General features: G+C 54.7%; 3 protein-coding genes across 5 annotated transcripts in view; 1 reads left to right on the top strand and 2 right to left on the bottom strand.

The window, feature by feature from the left end:
• Positions 1-6,956, bottom strand: part of FANCI (FA complementation group I) — a 36,190-nt gene extending 29,234 nt beyond the window's left edge. For both annotated transcript variants that reach the window (XM_084869024.1, XM_084869023.1), the window contains exons 1-7: positions 6,674-6,956; positions 5,356-5,458; positions 4,453-4,525; positions 2,987-3,117; positions 1,695-1,851; positions 1,559-1,616; positions 40-81 (exon numbers count right to left, since the gene is read on the bottom strand). In XM_084869024.1, coding sequence (XP_084725150.1) covers positions 40-81; positions 1,559-1,616; positions 1,695-1,851; positions 2,987-3,117; positions 4,453-4,525; positions 5,356-5,458; positions 6,674-6,930 — 821 coding nt within the window. In that variant the 5' untranslated portion in view covers positions 6,931-6,956. The remainder of the gene's footprint in view (positions 1-39; positions 82-1,558; positions 1,617-1,694; positions 1,852-2,986; positions 3,118-4,452; positions 4,526-5,355; positions 5,459-6,673) is intronic.
• A 2,691-nt stretch (positions 6,957-9,647) lies between these two features.
• On the top strand, positions 9,648-16,128 carry RLBP1 (retinaldehyde binding protein 1; the record flags this gene model as incomplete). Its single annotated transcript, XM_084868985.1, has 7 exons — positions 9,648-9,659; positions 9,892-10,020; positions 11,209-11,413; positions 12,311-12,489; positions 14,008-14,166; positions 15,066-15,176; positions 15,966-16,128. The coding sequence occupies 7 exons, from the start codon at positions 9,648-9,650 to the stop codon at positions 16,122-16,124; spliced, it is 954 nt and encodes a 317-aa protein (XP_084725111.1). The 3' UTR covers positions 16,125-16,128.
• Positions 16,129-18,624: 2,496 nt separating this feature from the next.
• ABHD2 (abhydrolase domain containing 2, acylglycerol lipase) overlaps positions 18,625-26,425 on the bottom strand; it is a 54,847-nt gene continuing 47,046 nt past the window's right edge. For both annotated transcript variants that reach the window (XM_084869233.1, XM_084869234.1), the window contains one exon: positions 18,625-25,019. In XM_084869233.1, coding sequence (XP_084725359.1) covers positions 24,817-25,019 — 203 coding nt within the window. In that variant the 3' untranslated portion in view covers positions 18,625-24,816. The remainder of the gene's footprint in view (positions 25,020-26,425) is intronic.

Genomic DNA, 26,425 nt, shown 5'->3' with positions numbered 1-26,425 from the left:
AGCTCGCACGCAGGACAGAGAGGGCAGGACGGTGCTTACTTGAACATGGAGGTGAGCTGAATCACGTACCGCCGGTCCCATCTGGTTAAAGAACATGGCGAGGAAGATGTCAGTTCATCGCATTTTATTTATTTATTTTTAAATATATTTTATTGATTTTGTACAGAGAGGAAGGGAGAGAGATAGAGAGTTAGAAACATCGATGAGAGAGAGTCATCAATCAGCTGCCTCTTGCACACCCCCTACTGGGGATATGCCCGCAACCAAGGTACATGCCCTTGACCGGAATCGAACCCGGGACCCTTCAGTCCCCAAGCCGACGCTCTATCCATTGAGCCAAACTGGTCTCGGCAGTTCATCACATTTTAAAAAAACTAATTTAGTTCTATTCTTTTTTAAAAATATATATATTTTATTGATTTTTTTACAGAAAGTTAGGGAAAGGGATAGAGAGCTAGAAATATCGATGAGAAACATCAATCAGCTGCCTATACAGTGAAGGCTTTTCATCTTCAATATATGTCTTTATATATTTTACTCCTAATGGGTATACATTTCATATCTCTATTATTTTATGATTAAGGTGATCACAAATTTCTTTGTTGAACATATCCATGTATGAGAATTTTCTTCTATGTTGGACTCTTTTTCTTAGGGTAATTCCTGTATTTCTGGGTTTGAAGATATAAACATCACTTACATATTCCAATCCCTCAAAAATAAACAAATAAAAGATATAGCACTAGGGGAAACGGTGAACAACATAGACTGATGAACAAGAACAGACCCAGAGACAAGGAGCCATGGGTCAGACTGTCGGACCTCAGAGGGAGGGTGGGGATAAAAGGGAGAGATCAACCAAAGGACTTGTGTGCACACATATGAGCCTAACCAGTGGTCAGGGACACTGGGGGGGGGGGGGGGGGGGCCTGAGTGGGGGTGGGGTGGGGGATTGGAATGGGGGGTTGAGAACAAATATTTGATACCTTAATCAATAAAGAAATTAATTAAAAAAAAAAAGATATAGGAGAGTGACTTCCCAGCCTTAGGGATCTTAGGACTCCAAAGAATACTGGAGGACTAAATTGCTGTGTTAAGATGGACAGTCAAATAAATAGAAATTATACGTTTAATCTTAGAACACACAAAAAAATGTAATAAATAATCTCTCAAAAATGCATCACAGACCAAGTGATTTTATACAAGGGGCACATTATAAATGAACTAAAACATTCAGTGACAAGAATTCCTAGAACCAATGGGAATTCTTCCTTCCTTCCTTGAAATATATTTTTACTGATTTCAGAGAGGAAGGGAAAGGAAGAGAGATAAAACATCATCAATGATGAGAATCATCGATGGGCTGCCTACCACATGCCCATCGCTGGGGATGGAACCCGCAACCAGGGCGTATGCCCTTGACCGGAATGGAACCGGGGACCTTTCAGTCCACAGGCCGGTGCTCTATCCACTGAGCCACACCGGCTAGGGCAGGAAATTCCTTCTTTTGACCCTTACATTCCTAAGAAAGTTCTACATGTTAATGAGGAAGACTCACCGGCCAGAACAGAGAGTGCTGATCAAATGCTTCTTGCATTCCTCCCCGCTCAGTTCATCTAGAAATGCAAACACACTGAGAAGTAAGTTCGATTACGCGAGGAGAGAAAAACCACGAAAAGGGGAAGAAAAATTACCTTTTCCGCACACCAGCTTTCCCTTTTTGGTCACCAGGGCCGTGAGGATGATGGGGAACAGCTCCAGAGATTTTCCATTGGTCAGGCTGCCCCCGGTGATTGCAGCGATAAACTCATTGGCTAATTCTACCAACGACGGTCCTGGGAAACAGTGGACCTAAGTGTTCATGGGATAAAAAAAAATTTTAAAAATTAAATTAAAATTAAACAGAAATCCAGATGTTTGCTATCTCTTTCCAAGAAAAAGTGGCTTTTGCTGAATTGACAGAATTGGCAATGAAACCAGGCTGGCCCTACAGGGACTCAGGGCATCCTTTGACTCTGGTCAAACTTATCCTTATAAAGGATTGCACTAGCCGGTGTGGCTCAGTGGATAGAGCGTCGGCCTGCAGACTGAAGGGTCCCCGGTTTGATTCTGGTCAGGATCACATACCTGGGTTGTGGGCTAGATGCCCAGGAGAGAGTATGCAGGAGGCAGCCAATCAATGATTCTCTCTCATCATTGATGTTTCTATCTCTCCCTCTCCCTTCCTCTCTAAAATCAATAAAATATATATATGTATTTAAGCTCTCGCCAGTTTGGCTCAGTGGATAGAGCACTGCCCTGCAAACTGAAAGGTCCCAGGTTCAAGTCCAGGCAAGGGCACATGCCCTGGTTGTGGGCTCCATCCCCAGAGGGGGACTTGCAGGAGGCAGCCGATCCATGATTCTCTCTCATCATGGATGTTTCTATCTCCTTTCTCCCTCTTTGTTCCCCTTTGAAATCAATAAAAATATATTTTTTTAAAAAAGACTGCAAACATCAGAATCCTCCATCAGTTCCCTATGTTTTCAAATACGCCAGCTCTTCCAAAAGAGATACATGTCCATGACACCAGAAATGAAGCGAAAATGGCTAGATGGTGTGTGGCCCATCCATCCCAGGGGTCTTCAAACTACGGCCCGCGGGCCACATGCGGCCCGCAGAGGAGTCTGATACAGCCCGCCAGGTTTTTTGGGCAGTGAGCACAGCCGAGGTATTACAGTAGGAATTAGTAGTTCATATAATCCGGCCCTCCAGCTCTCTGAGGGACCGTAATCTGGCCCCCACTTTAAAAAGTTTGAGGACCCCTGATCTATCCACTGAGCCACACCGTCCCAGCCCCTATTTTGTCTTTGAGCAGCTCCCATTCACAAACAGGACCTGTGCCAGCTGTGGCACATCTGCTCTCCCTCCCTCAGCCAATGACAGCAGGTGCCCCCCCTCCCCCCAATCCACCCAGAACCGGAAGGGCGTCTGCTTCCCAGCTCACCTCCAGCATCAGCAACCCGATGATCTCAGAGGCCGTTTCTTTCTGCAAGTCCCCCGACTCCACCAGCTGCATGCAGCAGGTGTATATCTTCCGCCTCCTGAGCGTGCCAGCTTCCTCCGAGCAGGGGGAGCCTGGTTTTAAAAAGAGGCACAGAGCCGAAGCCCGTTTGGCTCAGTGGATAGAGCGTCGGTCTGCGGACTGAAAGGTCCCAGGTTCGATTCCAGCCAAGGGCATGTACCTTGGTTGTGGGCACATCCCCGGTAGGGAATGTGCAAGAGGCAGCTGGTCGATGTTTCTCTCTCATCGACATTTCTAGCTCTCTATCTCTCTCCCTTCCTCTCTGTAAAAAATCAATAAAATATATTTTAAAAAAAAGAGGCACAGAAACAAGAGGAAGAAAGTCTTACAAGGTTGAAGGGTAAATAACAGGAAAAAACACACACAGCTTTGTAGTTTAACACAGAAAAAGAATGGTCAAAATACTGACTACTGTGGTGCTTAGAACAGAAACGTTTAGAAGTTTTGAAGAAGTAACTTTAGCAGTTGGCTGAAAATGTCATCTTTTCTTCTTCCACCTATATGATTAACTTTTAAAAAATATTTTATTGATGCCGAGACCGGTTTGGCTCAATGGATAGAGCGTCGGCTTGGGGATGGAAGGGTCCCGGGTTCGATTGCAGTCAAGGGCATGTACCTTGGTTGCGGGCATAACCCCAGTAGGGGATTTACAAGAGGCAGCTGATCGATGACTCTCTCTCATCGATGTTTCTAACTCTCTACCTCTCTCCCTTCCTCTCTGTACAAAATCAATAAAATATATTTAAAAAAATAAAAAAGTCCAAGGAGCCAGGCCAGCATGGCTCAGTGGTTGAGCATTGACCTATGAACCAGGAGGTCACATTTAAAAAAAAAAAAAAAAAAAATTTTATTGAGCCAAAACCGGTTTGGCTCAGTGGATAGAGTCAGCCTGCGGACTGAAAGGTCCCAGGTTCGATTCCGGTCAAGGGCATGGACCTTGGTTGCGGGCACATCCCCAGTGGGGGGTGTGCAAGAGGCAGCTGATGGATGTTTCTCTCTCATCGATGTTTCTAACTCTCTATCCCTATCACCTTCCTCTCTGGAAAAAAATCAATAAAATATATTTTTAAAAAAGAAAAGCAAAGTAAACCAAAGTAAACCGGAATCGAACCCGGGACCTTTCAGTCCCCAAGCTGACGCTTTTATGAAATGCACTTTTAGAGGCCCCCAAACCAGCCATACAACCTCAGACAGCCACTGCCACCCCCTTCAGCAAAATTATTGACATCCACAAGACAGGAGACTGGCTGCTTTCATTGATTCTGTAAAATCTCCAGATGCGGCAGTCTCAGTGGGGCTGCAAACAGCACGAAAAAGAGCGACATGCGCCCCAAGTAAACAGCTCTGCCCATGAAGCCAGGGAGACGGAGGGCATTTGCTACCGTTACCTCTGAAGATGGCTCTCAGGAGGGCTCCAACTGCTCTGCCTTTCACCGCCCGATTCTGAAGGAGACTGGCTAGCTGCGAACAGAGAGAGAACAGACTACAAGCCTCTGGCCACAACGTCTTTACCCCAACGCCCTAACCTCCCAACATGAAAAAATTCATCTGTCAGGTTCAAGGCCTCCAGGGGTTAGAAATAACATATTCATTCAGGGGTCTTCAAACTACGGCCCGCGGGCCACATGCGGCCCGCAGAGGAGTCTGATCCGGCCCGCCAGGTTTTTTGGGCAGTGAGCGCAGCCGAGGTGTTACAGTAGGAATTAGTAGTTCATATAGTCCGGCCCTCCAGCTCTCTGAGGGACCGTGATCTGGCCCCTACTTTAAAAAGTTTGAGGACCCCTGAGGTGAACCAGGGCAGATTTTCATGTGACACTGGGTTGTTAAGACTCAACTTTAGCGCCGGAACCGGTGTGGCTCAATGGATAGAGCGTCAGCTTGGGGACTGAAAGGTCCCGGGTTCGATTCCGGTCAAGGGCATGGACCTTGGTTGCAGGCATACCCCCAGTAGAAGGTGTGCAAGAGGCAGCTGATCAATGTTTCTCTCTCATCGATGTTTCTAGCTCTCTATCCCTCTCCCTTCCTCTCTGTACAAAATCAATAAAATGTATTAAAAAAAAAAAAAAAAAAAAGACTCAACTTTAGCCCTAGCCGGTGTGGCTCAGTGGATAGAGCATTGGCCTGGAGACTGAAGGGTCTTGGGTTTGATTCCAGTCAAGAGCACATGCCCAGGTTATGGGCTCAATCACCAGTAGGGAGCATGCAGGAGGCGGCTGATCAGTGATTCTCTCTCATCCATGTTTCTCTCTCCTTGTCACCCGGCCTTGACCTTGGCTTTTGGCAAAACTCACGTCCTCATCCTTCAGGGTCTGGAGAAAGGCCTGCAGGCTGTCTGCCGTCTTCTCAGCGGCGAGGGACAGAATCTTCTGGTCCATCGCTGCACCTGCCAGGGCACTGAAAGGCAAACGGGTCAGCGCTGAGGAAACTTCTGGAAGCCAACAGGATTCCTTTCTTTGCCCCGTCCCTGTCTGTTCACTGAGTGTTCCACAGGTGGTATACATACAGAGGATACGCTACAGCCTATGGACTAACTCGTACCCGTTAGGTCCGTGGTCGGCAAACTGCGGCTCGCGAGCCACCTGCGGCTCTTTGGCCCCTTGAGTGTGGCTCTTTCACAAAATACCACGGCCTGGGTGAGTCTATGTTGAAGAAGTTGCGTGAGAAGAAGTTTAAGGTTAAAAAACGTGGCTCTCCAGAGAAATGTCAATCGTTGTCCTGTTGATATGTGGCTCTGTGGACTGATGAGTTTGCCGACCCCTGGGCTAGGTGATTCTTAGCCAAACAGAATCATCTCAAGAATTCCCTCGAACGTCCTTTACTACAAACGTTTATTCTAATTAAGTGGATTCATCATTTTACCCACATTTTTATCATTTTCTTAGCATCTACCCATAACAAAACCACTTAACAGTGTATCAAATACACAGTAAATTATTGTAAATGTATAGGCAAGGATGTGTACTATTATAAGGTAATACTTGATAAAAGAATATACAAACGCAAAGGCCAATGAAACGGTATAAAAACAAAGGAGACGTTAGCAGATCGGCAGAAAGAAATAGGTTCAAATCTTCCCAGCAGAGAGAAGCTGGAAATAGAGCTCAGAGACGACATTTGGAGTCAAGATAGACAGACAGTGTTCGTGCCAAAGCCTGGTTGGCTCAGTGGATAGAGCATTGGCCTGCAGACTGAAGGGTCCCGGGTTCGATTCCGGTCAAGGGCATGTACCTTGGTTGCGGGCACATCCCCAGTGGGGGGTGTGCAGGAGGCAGCTGATCGATGATTCTCTCCCATCGATGTTTCTAGCTCTCTATCCCTCTCCCTTCCTCTCTGTAAAAAATAAAAAAATATATATATTTTTTTAAAAAAATTCTGGAGGCAGAGTGTGACAAGATTGCGACAGCCCATCCAGCATCGACGTGCAATGAGCAGAGGCCGGGAGGTGACTGGGCCATTTCGGGGGTCCGTATGCGGGCTAATTAAGGGAAATTTAATTAAGGAACGGAGAAGCCGAACCTCGACGGAGGCAGCCCTGAACGCGAGGCCAGGAGCGTCCCACAACCCGGGGGCGGGGGGAACCGCGAAAACCCAAGGGACAAGGCTGCGCACCTCGGCCTTCGGGGCCACAGAAGCTCCGGGCGCGGCCCTGCCGTCCTCACAGCCCCGCTCCCTCCTCCGGGGGCCGAACGCGCCGCCCGGGCCGCGCGCCGAGCCCGTCTGCGCCGACACAAACCGGCCCCGAGCCCGCCGCGAGCTTCCGAAACTCCCGCGCGACTGCACGTCCCCGCACTTCCGTCACCCGGAGCAACAGGTCCCGCCCCCGCAGCGCCCTTCCGCCGGCGGGCGCCCGCGGTGGGCTGTACCATTAAGGCCGATGGGCTGGGGGAGCCGCCGGACGGGGCCGGGGGAGGCGCGGCGTGAGAACTCGAACGCGGGACCGCGGAGTGAGCATGCGCAGTGCGGGCTGGGCGTGCCCGGCGAGGCGTGTGATTGGTTAAGCCCGGGCTGGGCGTGCCCGGCGAGGCGTGTGATTGGTTAAGCCGGGAGGCAGGGGGCGGGGACTAATGAAGTGATGGTCTTTGCATCTGAAGGTCTGGAAGGCAGAGGCAGGTGTCTTATTCCCTGTGCCATTGGAGGGGCCAGTGACCCCTCAGCTGTATACACACACACACACACACACACACACACACACACACACTGTGACCCCTCAGCTGTATATATGTGTGTATATGTATGTGTATACATATGTGTGTATATACATATGTGTGTATACATATACACACACCAGTGACCCCCTCAGCTGTATATACACACCAGTGACCCCTCAGCTGTATACATATATGTGTGCGTATATGTGTATACATATGTGTGTATATACATATATGTGTGTGTATAGACACACACCAGTAACCCCTCAGCTGTATACATATGTGTGTAAATACACACACACACACCAGTGACCCCTCAGCTGTATATACACACACCAGTGACCCCTCAGCGGTATACATATGTGTGTATATGTGTGTATACATGTGTGTATATACATATGTGTATATATATATATACACACACCAGTGACCCCTCAACTGTATATACACACACCAGTGACCCCTCAACTATATACACGCACCAGTGACCCCTCAGCTGTATACGTGTGTATATACGTGTGTGTATACACACATGTGTATATATGTATATGTGTATGTATATGTGTATGTATATGTGTATGTATACATGCATATGTACGGGATTATACTCTATATGTGTATATATGTATACGCACACACACATATATGGAATTATACTCTGTCTCACATCTGGAAGGACTAGGGGTGAGATGATGCTGCCAGGCCCCTCCCACAGCACAGAATGGGGGCACAGCGAATGCAGCCCCCTCCTTCCCTGCCTCCGCCTGGCACAGAGACCTGGGAGTCAGCGTGGCTGGCACAGGTGCCCGGCCAACGAGGCAGCGTCTCTCCTTGAACAATAGCACTGTTGTTGTTGCAGCCAGAGGAGCCAGACTCAATGTGAGCCTGCGATGGGGCAGGGCAGGGCAGAGGCAGGAGAAGGGCCGTGGCGAGAAGATGGTGCCGGAGGAAGCCCTGGTCCCGGACAAGGGCCGCGCGGCCTGTTCGCCTCTGAAAAGCTCTGAGCTGCCTGCTTTGTGCTGGACACCATCACCCAGCTCTGACCGAGACCTCCTTCAGAGCGGCGTTATGCACTTCACTGTGTCCCCCCCAAATTCCTCTGTTACCGTCCTCACTGTGGAGGTGACAATGACCTCCCCAGGCCTTGCTAGGCTCCGGGAGAGGGTGGCAGGCCTGGGTTCCTCAAAGCTGCCATGGCATCGGCAACCACTTGCAACATTTCTCTGTGCCTCCTGCAAGCCTTGCTCCGGGTGTGAGCTCCCAGGGCCCCTGGGACGCGGGAGAGGGCAGGGGGTAGGGGGGACGGGGCTGGCCCAGATCCGTGGCTGAGCAGGAACCCCGAGCAGACCACACAAAGGAAGGCTTTGAGGTGGCTCCAGCCGGACCCAGGCCGACTCCTCGGCCCCCTGGCAGGGCCTCCCGGGAGCCAGATTAACAGGAAATCACGGGCCCTGAGACGTTCCTTATGACACTCTAATCCCAGCCTGCTGACGGGATGCTGACGGGACCACGCCCCCAGCAGAGGGACCTGCAGGGCCTCCCCAGGACACAGGCACCAGGTGGCCCCACAGAGGAGCTGGGGACCTGCAGGTAAGTCAGCACCAGGGGCCCAGCCGGGCTAGGGTGCAGGGGGAGTCCAGGACTATGAGGAGAGTCAGGGAGGGGCATGAGAGGCACCTGTAAAACGGAAACCGGCTGGCTACTTTCCAGACCGAGCCAGGCCGGCCTGTGGGCAGACTTAGCAAATACGTATCAATGAAATGTGCATGTGAATTTAAAACAATGCATTTCAGCCCTGGCCTGTTTGGCTCAGTGGATAGAGCATCAGCCTGCGGACTGAAGGGCCCCGGGTTCGATTCCGGTCAAGGGCATGGACCTTGGTTGCGGGCACATCCCCAGTGTGGGGTGTGCAGGAGGCAGCTGGTCGATGCTTCTCTCTCATTGATGTTTCTAACTCTCTATCCCTCCCTCTTCCTCTCTGTAAAAAATTCAATAAAATATATTTAAAAAGAAAGAAATGTGCATGTGTATTTAAACTATGCATTTCAGCCCTGACCTGTTTGGCTCAGTGGATAGAACGTCGGCCTGCGGACTGAAAGGTCCCAGGTTCAATTCCAGTCAAGGGCATGTACCTTGGTTGTGGGCACATCCCCAGTGGGGGGTGTGCAGGAGGCAGCTGATCGATGTTTCTAACTCTCTATCCCTCTCCCTTCCTCTCTGTAAAAAAAAATCAATAAAATATGTATATTTTAAACAATGCCTTTCAGCGGAACAGCAGCAAATGCCCCAGGTGACTGCGAGGCTTGGGAACGTTTGAGATCCGGGGTCCTGAGACCAGATCTGTCATTCCTCCATCCGCTGCTGCCCTCCTGACCTCCTCTCGCAGGGCAGGGGCCGGGACACAGAGGCCCGGGACTCAGGCTCCTGGAGGCAGCATGTCCGCGGGGGTGAGTCCCCCTGCACCCTGGGGTCCCCCTCCACCACCTTCCCCGCTGCCCTGCCCCCTCCCTCCCTGCTTCTGCACACCTGGTCCGCCATGAGCATTGTCCCCTGCAACCTCTCTGCGGCCCTGGACGCTGCCCACAGCGAGGCGGCTGACCAGCCAGCCGCCAAGGGCTGTGGGCATGGCCTGGGCCCGCCCAGGCTGATGGGAACCTGCCACCGCCTTTTCCCGCGCAGGAGGGCACCTTCAGGGAGGTCCCTGAAGAGGAACGGCAGCTGCGTGCCCAGCTGGAGCGGCTTACCACCCAGGACCACGGGCCCGTCTTTGGGCAGTGCAGCCAGCTGCCCCCGCACACCTTGCAGAAGGTGGGGTGGCCCCGGGGGCGGGGGGTGGGGGAAGAGGGGCAGGTGAGGGAGGCAACAAGGGGGATGGCCTCCTGGCTGCCCCAGCTCTCCGGGTTGTCTGAACCGCATGGGCTGGCCTGTGCTAGGGGCCCTCCTGGCGGTCAGGCCTGGCCAGACATCAGCCCGCCTATCCAGGTCTACAGCACCCACGGGGCTCCCTGAGACCCGGGGCCTCCGGCCAGGGATCGTCCTAGACTCTCTGATATTAGGGACATTGCATTTTTTTTAAAAAAAAATATATATTTTATTGATTTTTTACAGAGAGGAAGGGAGAGGGATAGAGAGCTAGAAAAGTCGATGAGAGAGAAACACCGACCAGCTGCCTCCTGCACGCCCCCACCTGGGGATGTGCCCACAACCAAGGTACGTGCCCTTGACCGGAATCGAATGTGGGACCCTTCAGTCCGCAGGCCGATGCTCTATCCACTGAGCCACACCGGTTTCAGCAGGGACGTTGCATTTTTAAAAAAATATTTTTATTGCCCTAATTGGTATGGCTCAGTGGATAGAGCGTCGGCCTGCAGACTGAAGGGTCCCACATTTGATTCCGGTCAAGGGCATGTACCTTGGTTGCGGGCACATCTCCAGTAGGGGTTATATGCAGGAGGCAGCTGATCGATGTTTCTCTCTCATCGATGTTTCTGATTCTCTATCCCTCTCCCTTCCTCTCTGTAAAAAAAAAAAAAAACTAAAAAAATATATTAAAAAATATTTTTATTGATTTCAGAGAGGATAGAGAGAAGGAGAGAGAGACACACACATGGATGATGAGAGAGAATCACAAAGCGGCTGCCTCCTGCACGCCCCACACTGGGGATGGGAGCCTGCAAACCAGGGCATGTGCCCTGACCGGGAATCGAACCCTGATCTCCTGGTTCGTAGGTGAAAAACACAATGGACTTAAAGGACTGGGCAGAGTGCTCACAGGGGCTCCCGAAGGGCAGGCTGTGAGGATGAGAGACAGTCAGACCTTGGGCTTCATCCTGTCCCCCAGGAAGCCAGGATGAGCAGTTGAACCCAGTTTCCCCAAATACAACCAGTTGTCCTGCGGATGGAGCAGCGAGGGTCGTCTCACCCGGTGTGCGTGTGTCCCGCCCCGCACAGCACCTCCCCGTGGTGACCTCCTGCCCCCGCCGGACTCTGTTCCAGGCCAAGGACGAGCTGAACGAGAGGGAGGAGACGCGGGAGGAGGCGGTGCGGGCGCTGCAGGAGCTGGTGCTGCAGCAGGCGGCCTCGGGGCAGGCGCTGGCCGCGGCCGTGGCCGAGCAGCTGCGGGGCAGGGACCGCGCCTTCTTCCTGCGCTTCATCCGCGCCAGGAAGTTCGACGTGGGCCGCGCCTACCAGCTGCTCCGAGGTGAGGCCCGTGTGGGCAGCGGGGGCGAGGAGAGGAGGGTGTGAGGGCGGGGGTGACCCTCACTGACCCCTGTGCTTCTCCCTCTCACTCCCTGCCCACCGTGGCCTTGAGCCTCCCCGTCTTTACCCCTAAAATGTCCCACGCAGGCCTGGGCGATCCGGCTGAGCTGTGACAATGAATGAATGAATGAATGAATGAATGAATGAATGATTGGGACAGGACCAGATTCCTAGAGCCTAAATCGGTTCCGGCAGTATCGGTCTATTTTAGTCTCTTACGTTGCATGGCTAGCTTGCAAGGTCGGACCGTTACGTTTATCTTTTTTCTATGATTTGAAACGGAAACATGAAGTCATTTTTACAGAAGAACAGACTGTCCGAAAGTGATAGAGTTTATAATGTCAGGGTTTTCAGGTTGAGGGACTACCTAACAATAGCAGAGAATTCTAACAGCAGTTTTTTAAAATTTATTTTATTTTATTGATTTTTTTTTTTTTTTTTACAGAGAGGAAGGAAGAGGGATAGAGAGTCAGAAACATCCATGAGAGAGAAACATCGATCAGCTAGTTGCCTCCTGCACGCCCCCCACTGGGGATGTGCCTGCAGCCAAGGTCCATGCCCTTGACCAGAATCAAACCCGGGACCCCTCAGTCCGCAGGCTGACGCTCTATCCATTGAGCCACACCAGCTAAGGCTTGGGGTTTGAGTTTATCTTCTCCCCGCCCCCACTCAGCTCACCCTGTGCCCAGCTGAGACACCTGTACCCCTGCCCATGGGACAGAGGAGGTAATGATCGCAGAGAGGGGGTGTCCGGCTCAGTCCCACGCAGGCCTGGGGATCCCCTCTCCCCCGGGACGGGCTGGCTCCCTGAGGGACCCCTCCGTCCTCCCTGCACCAGGCTACGTGCACTTCCGGCTGCAGCACCCCGAGCTCTTCGACAGCCTGTCCCTGCAGGCGCTGCGCTGCACCATCGAGGCCGGCTACCCCGGCGTCCTCTCCCGCCGGGACAGGCACGGCCGGGTGGTCCTGCTCTTCAACATCGAGAACTGGGACTGCGAGGAAATCACCTTCGATGAGGTCAGCGGGCCCCTCGCGAACGCTGGGCTGGGCTGGGCTGGGCTGGGGTCCCGCCCCCAGCTCTGGGTCCCTCCCCCAGCCCTGGATCCCTCCTCCAGCCCTGGGTCCCTCCTCCAGCCCTGGGTCCCTCCCCCAGCCCTGGAGTCCCTCCCCCAGCCCTGGGGTCCCTCCCCCAGCCCTGGGGTCCCTCCCCCAGCCCTGGGTCCCTCCCCCAGCCCTGGGTCCCTCCCCCAGCCCTGGGTCCCTCCCCCAGCCCTGGGTCCCTCCTCCAGCCCTGGGTCCCTCCCCCAGCCCTGGATCCCTCCCCCAGCCCTGGGTCCCTCCCCCAGCCCTGGGTCCCTGGGTCCCTCCCCCAGCCCTGGGGTCCCTCCCCCAGCCCTGGGGTCCCTCCCCCAGCCCTGGGTCCCTCCCCCAGCCCTGGATCCCTCCCCCAGCCCTGGATCCCTCCCCCAGCCCTGGGTCCCTCCCCCAGCCCTGGGTCCCTCCCCCAGCCCTGGCCTCTGCGGGACTCTCAGTCCTGGCTCCGCCTCCCTCCCCAGGCGAAGTGGGGGTCGGGGAGGCAGGCAGCCAAGGCCCCCAGGCCCTGTCCAGCTGGGGGAGAACCCCTAGAGTGGCCAGGGCAGCTGGAAACCCAGTAGTTCTGCCTCCTGCACACACCCTACTGGGGATGTGCCCGCAACCAAGGTACATGCCCTTGACCGGAATTGAACCCGGGACCTTTCAGTCCGCAGGACGACGCTCTACCACTGAGCCACACCGGCTTCGGCAATTTAAAAAAAATAAATAAATAAAAAGCCTTGGCAAATACAGTGAAGTTTAAAGGGACGGGGATAGCCGAAACCGGTGTGGCTCAGTGGGTAGAGCGTCAGCCTGCAGACTGAAAGGTCCCAGGTTCGATTCCGGTCAAGGGCATGGACCTTGGTTGCGGGCACATCCTCAGAAGGGGGCGTGCAAGAGGCAGCTGATCGATGATTCTCTCTCATCGATGTTTCTAACTCTCTATCCCTCTCTCTTCCTCTCTGTGAAAAATCAATAAAATATATTTAAAAAAAACCAAAAAAAAAAAAAACCAAAGGGACAGGGATAGCAGAAACCGGTGTGGCTCAGTGGGTAGAGCGTCGGCCTGCAGACTGAAAGGTCCCAGGTTCGATTCCGGTCAAGGGCATGGACCTTGGTTGCGGGCACATTCTCAGAAGGGGCCGTGCAAGAGGCAGCTGATCGATGATTCTCTCTCATCGACGTTTCTAACTCTCTATCCCTCTCCCTTCCTCTCTATAAAAAAATCAATAAAAATATATTAAAAATAAATAAAAATAAAGGGACAGGGATAAGCACTCTGGCATTAACCATGGCTGGGACACTCACCGTTATTTCCTGGGACCCCCTCCCAGAGGGGGGCATGCCCCCGCTGTAAGCCGGTGGCCAGTGACCTCCGATCGGGGTGCACCCGCCTGCAGCTCTCCCGCCAGGCCCCGGTGCCCGCGGGCGGGGCCGGCAGCCTGTGCCCTCTGTGCCCAGATCCTGCAGGCCTACTGCTTCCTCCTGGAGAAGCTGCTGGAGAACGAGGAGACGCAGATCAACGGCTTCTGTATCGTGGAGAACTTCCGGGGCTTCACGCTGCAGCAGGCGGCGGGGCTGCGGGCCGCCGACCTCAGGAAGATGGTGGACATGCTCCAGGTGGGGCCCGAGGCGGGGCGGCCGGGCCCGGAGTCCTGGTTCAACGGTGCTGCCGGCAGGGCGCTGAGAATGTTCCAGAAAGATTTGCAAGGCCAACCGCACGCACTGCTGCATGGTGATCGACAGTGGGCCAGGGAGTCACAGCCGTTATTAGCTCATCTACCCAGAGAGCGCATCCGCTCGCTGCTTCCTGCCTCATTTTCTTCACATTTATTTATTTATTCTTATTTTATTTTAAATATATATATATATATTTTTATTGATTTTTTTACAGCGAGGAAGAGAGAGGGATAGAGAGTTAGAAACATCGGTGAGAGAGAATCATCGATCAGCTGCCTCCTGCACGCCCCCTACTGGGGATGTGCCCGCAACCAAGGTCCATGCCCCTGACCGGAATCGAACCTGGGACCCTTCAGTCTGCAGGCCGACACTCTATCCACTGAGCCACACCGGTTTTGGTCTTCACATTTTTTAATTTTTATTTATTTATTTATTATTTTTTTAATATATATCTTATTGATTTTTTACAGAAAGGAGAGGGATAGAGAGTTAGAAACATCGATGAGAGAGAAACATCCATCAGCTGCCTCTTGCACAACCCCTACTGGGGATGTGCCCGCAACCAAGGTACATGCCCTTGACCGGAATCGAACCTGGGACCTTTCAGTCCGCAGGCGGATGCTCTATCCACTGAGCCACACCAGTGAGGGCGCCCATGCTTCATTTTAAAACCTGGAAAACAAGGCTGAGAGATTTGCGTGACTTCTCCAGGTTCCCCTGGAACCTTCAGGGGCCTGTCCCCGTGCCTTGGGGAGGGAGAGGCGGGGAAGGGGGGGTGTGTGAGTGGGAACCTCAGGCCATTGGGTCCTCAGGGATGGGGCGCTCTCTGTCCCCCACAGGACTCCTTCCCAGCCAGGTTCAAGGCCATCCACTTCATCCACCAGCCCTGGTACTTCACCACCACCTACAACGCCGTGAGGCCCTTCCTCAAGAGCAAGCTGCTCCAGAGGGTGAGTGGCAGGCGGCTGGCCGCGCAGGGGCGGGGCGAGCAGGGGCGCTGCACAGTGATTGGCTGATGAGTGGTGAGAGAATGGGGATTCTTATGTTGTTGTTGTTAATCCTCACCCCAGGATATTTTCCCATTGATTTTTAGAGAGAGTGGATGGGAGAAGGAGAAACAGAGAGAGAGAGAGAGAGAGAGAGAGAGAGAGAGAGAGAGAGGGAGGGAGAGAAACATCCATCAATGTGAGAGAGATACATCGATTGGTTGTCTCCTCTGGCTAGGGCTGGGGGATCAAGCTAGCAATGAGTCAGAATCAATGAGAAGAGCAATTCATTGAGGAGAGCAATTCATTGATCAGCTGCCTCCTGCAGGTCCCCCACTGGAGATCGAGCACACAACCTGGGCATGTGCCTTTGACTGGAAATGAACCTGGAACCCTTCCATCCACAGGTGGACGCTCTATCCACTGAGCCAAACTGGCTAGGGCAGTTTGGTGACTTTAAAAAAAATATATTTTATTGATTTTTTTTTTTTTTTTTTTTTTTTTTTTACAGAGAGGAGAAGAGAGGGATAGAGAGCTAGAAATGTCGATGAGAGAGAAACATTGACCAGCTGCCTCCTGCACACCCCCCACTGGGGATCTGCCCGCAACCAAGGTACATGCCCTTGACCGGAATCGAACCTGAGACCCTTCAGTCCGCAGGCCGACGCTCTATCCACTGAGCCACACCGGTTTCGGCTGGTTTGGTGACTTTTGGTGGGAACCCAGCCCAGCTCTGTCCCCGCTTCCCTGCAGGTCTTTGTCCACGGAGAGGACCTGTCTGGCTTCTTCCAGGAGGTTGACAGGGACATCCTGCCCGCCGACTTCGGGGGCACGCTGCCCAAGTACGACGGCAAGGTGGTGGCCGAGCAGCTGTTCGGCCCCCGGGCCCACGCCGAGACCACGGCCTTCTGAGGGCATCCCTCCCTCCGACCATCCCTCCCTCCGGCCCTGTTAGCACCCCTGGGCCTCTCCCCGTGCCCCAGGCCCGGCAGCTGGGAAAGGGCTGCCTGCGGGGGCTGGGGTTCCCCTGACCCGCCCCCCCCCCCCCGAGCATCACCCTCTTCCGGGGGTGACAAACCGGTGGAATTCGCTTGAACAAGAGGAGTTGGGGCCCTAGCCGGTGTGGCTCAGTGGATAGAGTGCCAGCCTGCAGATCGAAGGGTCCCCGGTTCGATTCCAGTCAAGGGCGTGGACCTCAGTGGCAGGCTCCCCCCCTCGACCCGGGCCCTGGTCAGGCTGCGTGCAGGAGGCAGCCCATCGATGTGTTTCTCTCACATCGATGTTTCTCTCCGCCTCTCCCTCCCTCTTCCCCTCTCCCTAAAAGTCAATGGGAAAATATCCTTGGGTGAGGATTAAATAATAATAATAATAAATAAATATCTTGTTTTAAAAAATGATGATGAGCCGAAACCAGTGTGGCTCAGTGGATAGAGCGTCGGCCTATGGACTGAAGGGTCCCAGGTTCGATTCCGGTCAAGGGCATGGACCTTGGTTGCGGGCACATCCCCAGTAGGGGCTGTGCAGGAGGCGGCTGATCGATGTTTCTCTCTCATCGATGTTTCTAACTCTCCTTCTCTCTCTTCCTCTTTGTAAAAAAAAAAAAAATCAATAAAATATATATAAAAAAATAAAAAATAAAAATAAAAAAAGATGATGATGATGACTTGAACAATTACATTCTCACTGTCTTTGAAGCTGCAGGAAAAGGGCTCGTGTAGGGTAGTTTCCAAGACTCTTAATGATTTCCTTTGCAAGAGAGATTTGCTACCCAGAGCCGTGAAAACAGACAGGGAGGGGGATAGAAGCCAGAGGGATCTGGGGGCACCGGAAGCTCGGCAGCCAGCAGGCAGTGAGGGCTTCCCACGTGCAATTCCAGGCTGGGGGCAGGCTTGCAGCAGCTCCATCTTGGGGTGGCCTGCTCCCCACAACAGCGACAGCCAGCTGTGTCCCCCTCCCCCTGTCTGTGGGGGTTTCTCTCCAGCAAAAGTTGGGGATCTACTCTATGCCCTCATCCTGAGGGATTTCCTACATCTGGAGCCAAGGCAGGCAGGTGCTGACAAGTGAGTTTGCCGACTGTGGCCCGGCACTGCCCCCTGCTGGCCATGCCCTGGTACTGCCCCGCCCCGCTCAGAGACAAACTGAGCAGGAAAGAGGTGGGTGAGTGGGGCCAGGCCTTTGCGAGACTGTGTCCCAAGCCCGTGAATGTTATTTTTATTTTTTTAATTTACTTTTTGTTGATTTATTTATTTATTTATTTATTTTACAGAGAGGAAGGGAGAGAGATAGAGAGCTAGAAACGTCGATGAGAGAGAAACATCGACCAGCTGCCTCTTGCACACCCCCTACCGGGGATGTGCCTGCAACCAAGGTACATGCCCCCGACTGGAATCGAACCTGGGACCCTTCAGTCCGCAGACCGACGCTCTACCCACTGAGCCAAACCGGCTTCGGCCCAAGCCCGTGAATGTGAATGTTAGATCTGAAATGCTCAGCCTCACAAAAACCCAGCTGCCTACACGCTGGGTTCCTACAAGTGGCCGCCATCATCGTAATGGTGAGAGGGGAGGCGGGGCCCGGCCTGTGTGGCTCAGTGGTTGAGCATTGACCTAGGAACCAGGAGGTCAGGGTTCGATTCCTGGTGAGGGCACACGCCTGGGTTGCAGGCTCGGCCCCCAGTGTGGGGAGTGCAGGAGGCAGCCGATCCATGATTCTCTCTCATCCCTGATGTTTCTATCTCTCCCTCCCTCTCTGAAATCAATAAAAATACATTTTTTTTTAAAAGCCAGTCATCACGAGAACTTGGTGTTTGGCCCATTATCCTTCAAACTCACACTTTGGCCGAAACCGGTTTGGCTCAATAGATAGAGCGTCGGCTTGGGGACTGAAAGGTGCCGGGTTCGATTCCGGTCAAGGGCATGTACCTTGGTTGCGGGCACATCCCCAGTGGGGGGTGTGCCAAGAGGCAGCTGATCGATGACTCTCTCATCGATGTTTCTAACTCTCTATCTCTCTCCCTTACTCTCTGTACAAAATCAATAAAATATATTAAAAAAAAACAAAAAAAAAACAAAAACAAACTCACACTTTGGTGAAGGCACAGCAGAGAACCCTTTTAAATATAAAACCCCCCAGCCGAAGCCGGTGTGGCTCAGTGGATAGAGCGTCGGTCTGCGGACTGATAGGTCCCGGGTTCGATTCCGGTCAAGGGCATGGACCTTGGTTGCCGGCACATCCCCGGTAGGGGGTGTGCAAGAGGCAGCTGGTCGATGTTTCTCTCTCATCGAGGTTTCTGGCTCTCTGTCTCTCTCCCTTCCTCTCTGTAAAAAAAAAAAAATCAATAAAATATATTAAAATGCATAAATAAACCAATAAATATAAAACCCCCCACCACACAGAAAACTCGCAGCCTCACCACGTTTTTAGTCTTTTAATTTTTAATTTTTTTTTTAAGTAAAGAAAGTCCATTGAATCAAAAGATAACAAAATTACAGTTTTCGCTTGTCATGATCTTTGTTCACCACCACCACCACACGGAATAATCAAAAGAGGACCCAACGCAACAGGAGAACGTGAAAAACCCGGTCCAGGACACGGGGGTTTTAGTCTGGTTTCTTAATAAAAGTCAATATCCTGGTTATTTAGAAAAAATTGCATTGCTAGTTGCAGATGTTAAACGCCTCGGTGCCGGAGGGTCCCCAGTGTGTCCACACCCCCCCCCCCACTCTCCCCAGACCCCCAGACCCGGCAGCACGGAGGTTTTTTAGACACAAACTCAAAAAACAAAACAAAAAAAAAAAACATGGTTTTTAGGGCAGCGACGTTAGGTTTCAGGAAAATCCGAACGAAATGACACACAGAACGAGAAATCGGGAATGTGGATGTGATGGTTCTCAAAAAATCAACCTGGAAGCAGATCTGCGGGGGGGTGGGATGTGGGGGGCTGGCGGGAGTCTGAGCGGGCCGGGGGGGGGGCCCCCAGCCCCTCCCGCCCCGGGGGTGTCGCTAAGGCCGCTGCAGTGGCAGGAGTGGGTGCTCGGTACAGTGCCAGGTCTTCCTGAGGCATTGGGGGGGGGGGGGGGCAGCTCGCCTGGAGCTGGGGTGGAGGGGTGGCGGGCTCGGGGGTGGGGGTGGGGGGTGGGGGTTGTGCTTCAGGGGAACTAACGGGGCAGAGGCCGAAGGGAAAAACCTAATGGGATCTAACTCTACATCCGGGACCTAACTCTACATCCGGGGAAGGAAGCCTGGCCGCCCACGCCCCCCGGCTGGGGGCTGCTCGACGCGGGTGGTCTGGGAGAAGAATGCCCAAGGGAGGAGGGTAATTTCTGCAGGTCCCCGGCTTATGGCAAAATAGTAGATTTCTTGGCGGATGGGGGACCGGGAGGGGGAGACCGGAGGATATGGATTTCCTTACTGATGGACAGAGGAGTCGAGTTAGTAAAAAGGCTTCATCGGCCGAAACCGGTGTGGCTCAGTGGATAGAGCCCCGGCCTGCGGACTGAAAGGCCCCGGGTTCGATTCCGGTCGAGGGCACGTACCTTGGTTGGGGGCACATCCCCAGTGGGGGGTGTGCAGGAGGCAGCTGATGGATGCTTCTCTCTCATCGATGTTTCTAACTATCCCTCTCCCTTCCTCTCTGTAAAAAAAAAAAAAAATCAATAAAAATATAAAAAAAAAATAAAGAAGTGAATGTCCTCTTATTTATTAGACACCCACACAGGCGCCCGGAAAAACAGCTCAGAAAAGGGGGGGACGGGAAGGGGCCGCTGGCCGCTGTCTGGAAGCGGAGAATGGCTGGCGAGCTCGGCTCGGGGCTGCTTTTGTTTTGGAGGAGCATCCCGGTCCTGCTGCCGGCAGGGGCCACTCCCCCTTCCCTCAGCCTCGGATACAGTTTGGCAAAAGCGATCCTGCTCGGGGAAGAGGGGGTGCCTCTGACCGTCCCCCCCACTCCGGGCCCCTTGTCACGGCCTCTGAAGCATCCAAGGAGCCGGTGGCTCCGAACCAGAGGCCACGGAGGAAGGAAGGCAGGCGTCGGAGGGGGCATTTGGCAGGTCCTGGGCCCCCGATCGCCGAGGGGTGGGGCGCCTGACGTAAGGAGGTGCGTACAGGCCCCCCCCCAGACCCCCCGCGGGGAACTGCTCTGGGTTTGATTGTGGCCTCGCTTCAAACCGGAAGGATTTGAATGGCGATGCCACGATCCTGGGGGACGTGGGGGGGGGGGGCGGGGAGAGGATATTCAAGTTAAGGCTTTCTGGTCAGAGAAAGGGGTTCCAGACGATGTGGGGAGCGGGTGCCGCGGGCAAATGCTTCTTAGCAACTCGGGACTCGACGTGGGGTGTCAGGGATCTCGGTTTTTACCTCCAGGCCAGAGAGAAGGGCCCCTCACATCCCGGACACCTGCCTGCCGGGCACACACACACAAGCAAGAACACACGCATTGTCCCCGCCGGGAACCGGCGGAATGAATGACCCGCGAGGCACAGGCGACAAAGCGCGCCCTCATCCGGGCTTGGATGAAGAGGCCGGCGGTTTGAGGATGAAAGCGGGAGCTGGCAGAATGCTCAGCGCCCTGCCCCAGAGCCGCACAGAGAGACGGGGCACCTGCCTCCGGCCCGCGCCGCACCTGCCCCGGCCACGCGGCCAAGCCCCCGGGGACAGCGAGACGCTGAGATGAGGATGGAGACGCCGAAGAGAAGCCGAAGACAGACGCGGGCAGAGGCAAGGTCAAGGTCGTCTCCCGCAAAGCCTGACGCAGCAGCTCCCTCCCCCGGCCCCGCAGGGCGAGAGCCAGGGGCCCTGACTCAACGGATTCCAAAGCAAGAGCTGCAGGAGCGTTCGTTCGTTCGGGAAGATGACTTGTGCGTCGATGAGTGGTTTCAGAGAGACGGTCTAGGTCGGACAAGGGTGTCAAACTCGCAGCCCGCGGGATTGCACGCCCCCTCGAGGCGTGTGGCCCGCTGGCCTCGAGTTTGACATGCGTGGTCTGGGGTTACTGGGCGGTGAAGCGGCCCCCCATCCAGTGAGAATGAGGGAGAGGTGGGGCAAGAACCCAGATCCCCTGCACCCCGCTTCCCCTTCCAGGCACGTTTCCCCTCCTGGGGTCTGTCACAGGCCCCCCACCACGCCGCTGAGAGCTGACAATGACCGTGACCACAAACAGCCTTCTCTCCAGGCCGCCCTGGAGGCCCTGGTGCAAACTCACAGCAGAGAAGTGATGGTTATGTTTTTTGTTTATGGATGTTTTTTCCCCCATTGATTTTCAGAGAGAGTGAGAGAGAGAGAGAGAGAGAGAGAGAGAGAGAGAAACATCGATGTGAGAGAGACACATCAATGGTTGCCTCCCGCCTGCCCCCTGACCAAAGCCAGGAGCCTGCCACCGAGGTGCGCGGCCTTCACCAGAATCGAACCCGGGACCCTCCGTCCGCAGGCCGACGCGCTATCCACTGAGCCGCACCGGCCAGGGCAAGGGGTTTTCTTCAAGGCTGTTAAAACACCCTCTAACAGAAGTGCATCAAGGAGACCTGACACCATTTCCCAAGAATCGGTTACTCAGCAGCGTCTTCAAATTGTTTGGGAGGAAAACAGGGGGTTCAACCAGAAGGAACGTGGGGACCCCCCCCCCCCCCTTGGCTTTTAACGTGTTATTCCTGCGATTGAACTGTCTGGGTCTTTGCGACTTACTACATCCTTCATCTGATTTCAGAATAGAACGTTCAAAAGCTCAAGTTCAAGCCTGAACAGCCGGAAGAAATGAATGATTTTTCCCAGGGCCCCCCGGGAATGAATGGCCTCGGAAGAAAAGCGAGGGGGAGTGGGAGGGAGGGAGGGAGGAGGAAGCTGACCCACATACAGAACGCCGCTCCCTTGTTTACCAGGCGAGCTCGCCCCTCTGGCCGTTCAATGCCCTGCGCGCCCATTCAGGGCAAACAAGACGGTCCCTGTTGAGGCGGCCACAGCCACCCCCTCGTTTCCGAGCCCGAGCGCCTGGCGCTGGACAAAGGCCCTCAGTGGCCTCCGTGTGAGAGCCATTCAGAGTCACACACTGCAAAGAGCTCAGCTGGGCCGCCGCCCGCGCGGCCCCCGGGGGGGTGAATTCCGGTCGGGTGGCAACACAGGAGGTGCCCGGAGCCCTGCCTGCTCCCTCTCCTTTCCTCCAGGGGGGGCACCTGGACCGGACTGCCATGCAGACCGGGCTCTAAGGACTTCCGTCCCCTACGACACTGTCTTTCCTCTTTCCGGATGGAGCTGGAGCTGGCCGCTACTGCCTCAGAGCAGGTGGAGAGAGGGGACCCGGGCAAACGACAAGGAGATGGAGGATCGCAGGAACCCATGAAGTCACTGCGTGTCACAGGAAGTCTTAAGAGACGAAGGGGGTGGTGGGGGTAGGACTGAGAATCTTCTGGATCGCAGCTGTGGCTGTCGGGGGGGCGGGGAAGTGACAGGGGACAAGGGCAGGCTTTCGGACGGGGGGCGGGGGTAAGGTGCCAATCTGAGCTGAAACAACGCGAGAAGGAAACGCAGTAGAAAAAGAACAACTTGGGGGGGATGGACAAACCGCAGCAGAGTCCGGACCACAGGCACCGTCATCTTTCGAGACAGTGGCTGTTCTGGATGTTACTCGTTAGTTCGATCTAGCGATTGTCAGCAAATAGTTTCTCCAGCTCACAGACAGCTCCTGCCACAGTCACGGGGGGCGCGATCCTCACACTGTGTCCACCTGCGGCCACAGGGGTCGGCCTCCGAGCCCCCGGGGGACCCCCTGCGCCCCTTCCACACCCACATGGACCACTCCTCCTCCTCCCCCCGTCCGCCCCGGAGCCAAGCGGGGGATGACTCGGGGCACGTTTTGAAGCATCCGGGCCATGCCTCTCAGAGTTTCCATTTCGCTCCGGACAGCGACTGCGGGTTTTGCAAAGTGCAGGGTTTCTGGGCATTCGGGTACCACAGGATTGGAGGAAAAGTACTTGAAACGTAAGAGTGACCATTTCGCCGGGGAAGACCCGCGAGGAGAGGCCTCTATGAACCAGGGAGCTAAGAATCCGCTTGCAGAAAACACCTCCTCGGGTTGGGAAGCATCTCGCTCCCACCTCAGGTCCAGCTTTTGAATGTTTGGTCTCAAAAGCCAGAGTTGGGGAGAGACCTGGGTTAAAAGACAAGATTACAAGCGAGCGCGTCGTAAGACAAGGCCCCGCGGACGGCTTTATGGGACGCGAGGAGCAGACAGACAAACCGACAGAAGAAGGCAAATGATGACGTCTGTGTGGTTAGACCGGAGGGCGGCTCCCGGGTCCCCCCCACCCCCCGGAGGGCAGGTCTCTCAAAACCTCAGGGGAAAGCGAGTTTGTCATTGAACTTCAGGGCGGGGAGCGATCTCAGCCGGCAATCTACCTGGTTCAAGGGCCCCATTTCACAGGCGAGGGAGGTCAAGTTCAAGGGGGCCTTCCCAGGGTCATCTAGCCGGTGAGAAGCAGAGTCGGGAGTGGTCACGGGGGTGGGGGGAGAGGGGGATGGGGGGGCCTGGGAGCTGGGAGACACCCCCAACTACGGATTTTAATAAAAAGAGCTACCGAGCCGAAACCGGTGTGGCTCAGTGGATAGAGCGTCGGCCAGCAGACTCAAGGGTCCCGGGTTCGATTCCAGTTAAGGGCATGTACCTTGGTTGCGGACGCATCCCCGGTGGGGGGGGTGTGCAGGAGGCAGCTGATGGATGTTTCTAACTCTCTGTCCCTCTCTCTTCCTCTCTGTAAAAAAAAAAAAAAAAAAAAAAAAATCAGTAAAATATATTAAAAAATAAAAAGAGCTACTGAGATGTTTCTAATGGGAAGGCCGGTTTCCCCAGCTTGCCTGGCGATGAGGATCACCGGGGGCACTTGTCAAAAATTAAAATCCCCAGGCCCGTTCCCAGGCCCGCGGGCTCGGCCTCTCCTCGGGGAGGGACCTGGGAGGCTGAATTTTTAATAAGTGCCCCCGGCCACTCTCAGCACCTGCAAGGGGCCCGGATGCTGTCCTAGGAGCGGGTGAGCGAGCGACGGAGAAGCTTGGCTTGTGATGGAGGCGGTTTTCTCTGCCCTAAGGGGCCCCGGGTTCGGAGCTGACCTGCACCTCCGGGGGGGGGGCGGGGGGGGGTGGGGGGCTCGGCTTGGCGAGTGCTTTTCAGGATCCACGCAAGGGCACATCCCGCCGCCACCGAATAACCGACGCCCTTCATTGTTCTTGGGGGAGGGCCTTTCGATCGGCAAAGCAAAGCTGCTGTCCTGACACCTTTTTTTCGTAAGGGAAACTAGATGAGATTGGCTGAAAAGCAATCTTTCACAGGCGAGGGAGGTCAAGTTCAAGGGGGCCTTCCCAGGGTCATCGTTAGCCCGGACAGGAGGCCGAGAGAGAGAGAGAGACGCTGCCTGGGCGCTTGTCACCACGGAGAACATTGCAATGGAGAAAAAACAAGGAACTCAGCACAAAAATAGCCTGGAGCGCCCGGGGGGTGGCCCCCCGCTGATGGGGTGAGGTCAGATCCAGGTCGCGGAGGGAGGGGGAGACCTGAACAGCCGGGGAGGGACATCCCAGTTCGAGGGGGGCGGCTGGAGGGCCGTGGTCCGGGGGGCGGGGCTCACTCCGGGCCGGCCTCCACCTGCTCGGCGGCGGCGTCGGCGCACTGCAGCTTGCTGCGCTCCCACTGGCAGATGGCGTTGGCGTACTCCACCACCAGCTTGTCCATCCAGGTCAGCGGCTCGGGCAGCAGCATGGAGCCCTCGAAGAAGCCCAGGTGGCCCCCGTGCAGGGGCAGCACGAACATGACGTTCTCCCGCTTCTCTACAGGGGAGAGGGGCGGCCGTGAGGCCCTGTCCTCGCGGGGAGAGGCCACCTACAAGGGCGTCCGACCGCCGCTCGCCGCCTCATCCACCTCCGCGGGGAGGTGGGGCCTAGCAGGCTGGAGCAGAGCAGAGCCTGGCAGATCTAAGCGGTTCTCAAACACGGCTGCGGGGGGGGGGGGGGGGGGGGGGGGTCGCACGCAGGGGTTCGGAGAGATCTCTGGGCAGCGCCCTAGCCGGTGTGGCTCAGTGGATAGAGCGTCGGCCTGCAGACTGAAGGGTCCCGGGTTCGATTCCGGTCAAGGGCACATGCCGGGTTGTGGGCTCGATCCCCAGTAGGGGGCCTGCAGGAGGCAGCTGATCGATGAATGATTCTCTCTCATCATTTCTATCTCTTTCTCCCTCTCCCTTCCTCTCTGAAATCAATATATATATATATATATATATATATATATATATATATATATATATTTTTTTTTTTCTTTTTTCTTTTTTTTTTAAAGATTACTGTGGCCGAAACCGGTTTGGCTCAGTGGATAGAGCGTCGGCCTGTGGACTGAAGGGTCCCAGGTTCGATTCCGGTCAGGGGCATGTACCTTGGTTGCGGGCACATCCCCAGTGGGGGGTGTGCAGGAGGCAGCTGGTCAATGTTTCTCTCTCATCATGTCTCTCTCTCTCTCTCTCTCTCTTTCCCTCTCCCTTCCTCTCTGAAATCAATAAAAAAATATATATTTAAAAAGAAAGATCCCCGGGCAGCGTCCAGACCAGTTCCATCAGGATCTCAGCTGGGGTGGGGGGTGGGTGGGAGGGAAACCAGACACTGCAGCTGCTTAAAGCCCCCCACATGACTCGCCTGTACAGCCAAGCACGCCCCAGCTCTGTGCACCGGGACCCCTGGGACACATGTGTCAAACACAAGGCCCGCGGGCCAAATCCAGCCCGCCAGGCCTTGCAGTGTGGCCCGCACCGCGCTGTCATCACTGCACCCCGCTGTCAGTTTATGACACTGTCAGTTTATGACTGTTCAGTAAACCATTCGGCCCGCGATTTAGGCTGGATTTTAGATTTTGGCCCCTTCTCTGATTGAGTTCGACACCCCTACCCTGGGATGTCGCCTTAAAATGCAGGCGCTGCTCTGCCGGGCGGTGAGGGCCGAGCTCCAGGCGGGGCCGAGGCTGCTGGGGGCAGGGGTCCTGGGAAGGGGTCCCAGCCCGGCATTTGCAGTCATTCTTGGGGGACAAGGCGGCTCAGTGAGCCGACGGCTTCTCACGCCATTTATCTCCTAAGACGGAAACATAAAGCTGCCGGTGGTGCTTAAAACAATCGACAAGTTGTTAAAAATCGGGACTCTGGTCGCCTTATTAAAGACGCCCACGCTCGCGGGGCACCTGCTCGGCATGGATGGGT

This window comes from Pipistrellus hanaki, assembly GCF_964339955.1.
Source record: "Pipistrellus hanaki genome assembly, chromosome: 21".
Classification (NCBI taxonomy): domain Eukaryota; kingdom Metazoa; phylum Chordata; class Mammalia; order Chiroptera; family Vespertilionidae; genus Pipistrellus; species Pipistrellus hanaki.
Note: the sequence above shows the minus strand (reverse complement) of the source record. Positions and strands in the feature narration are given on the sequence as shown.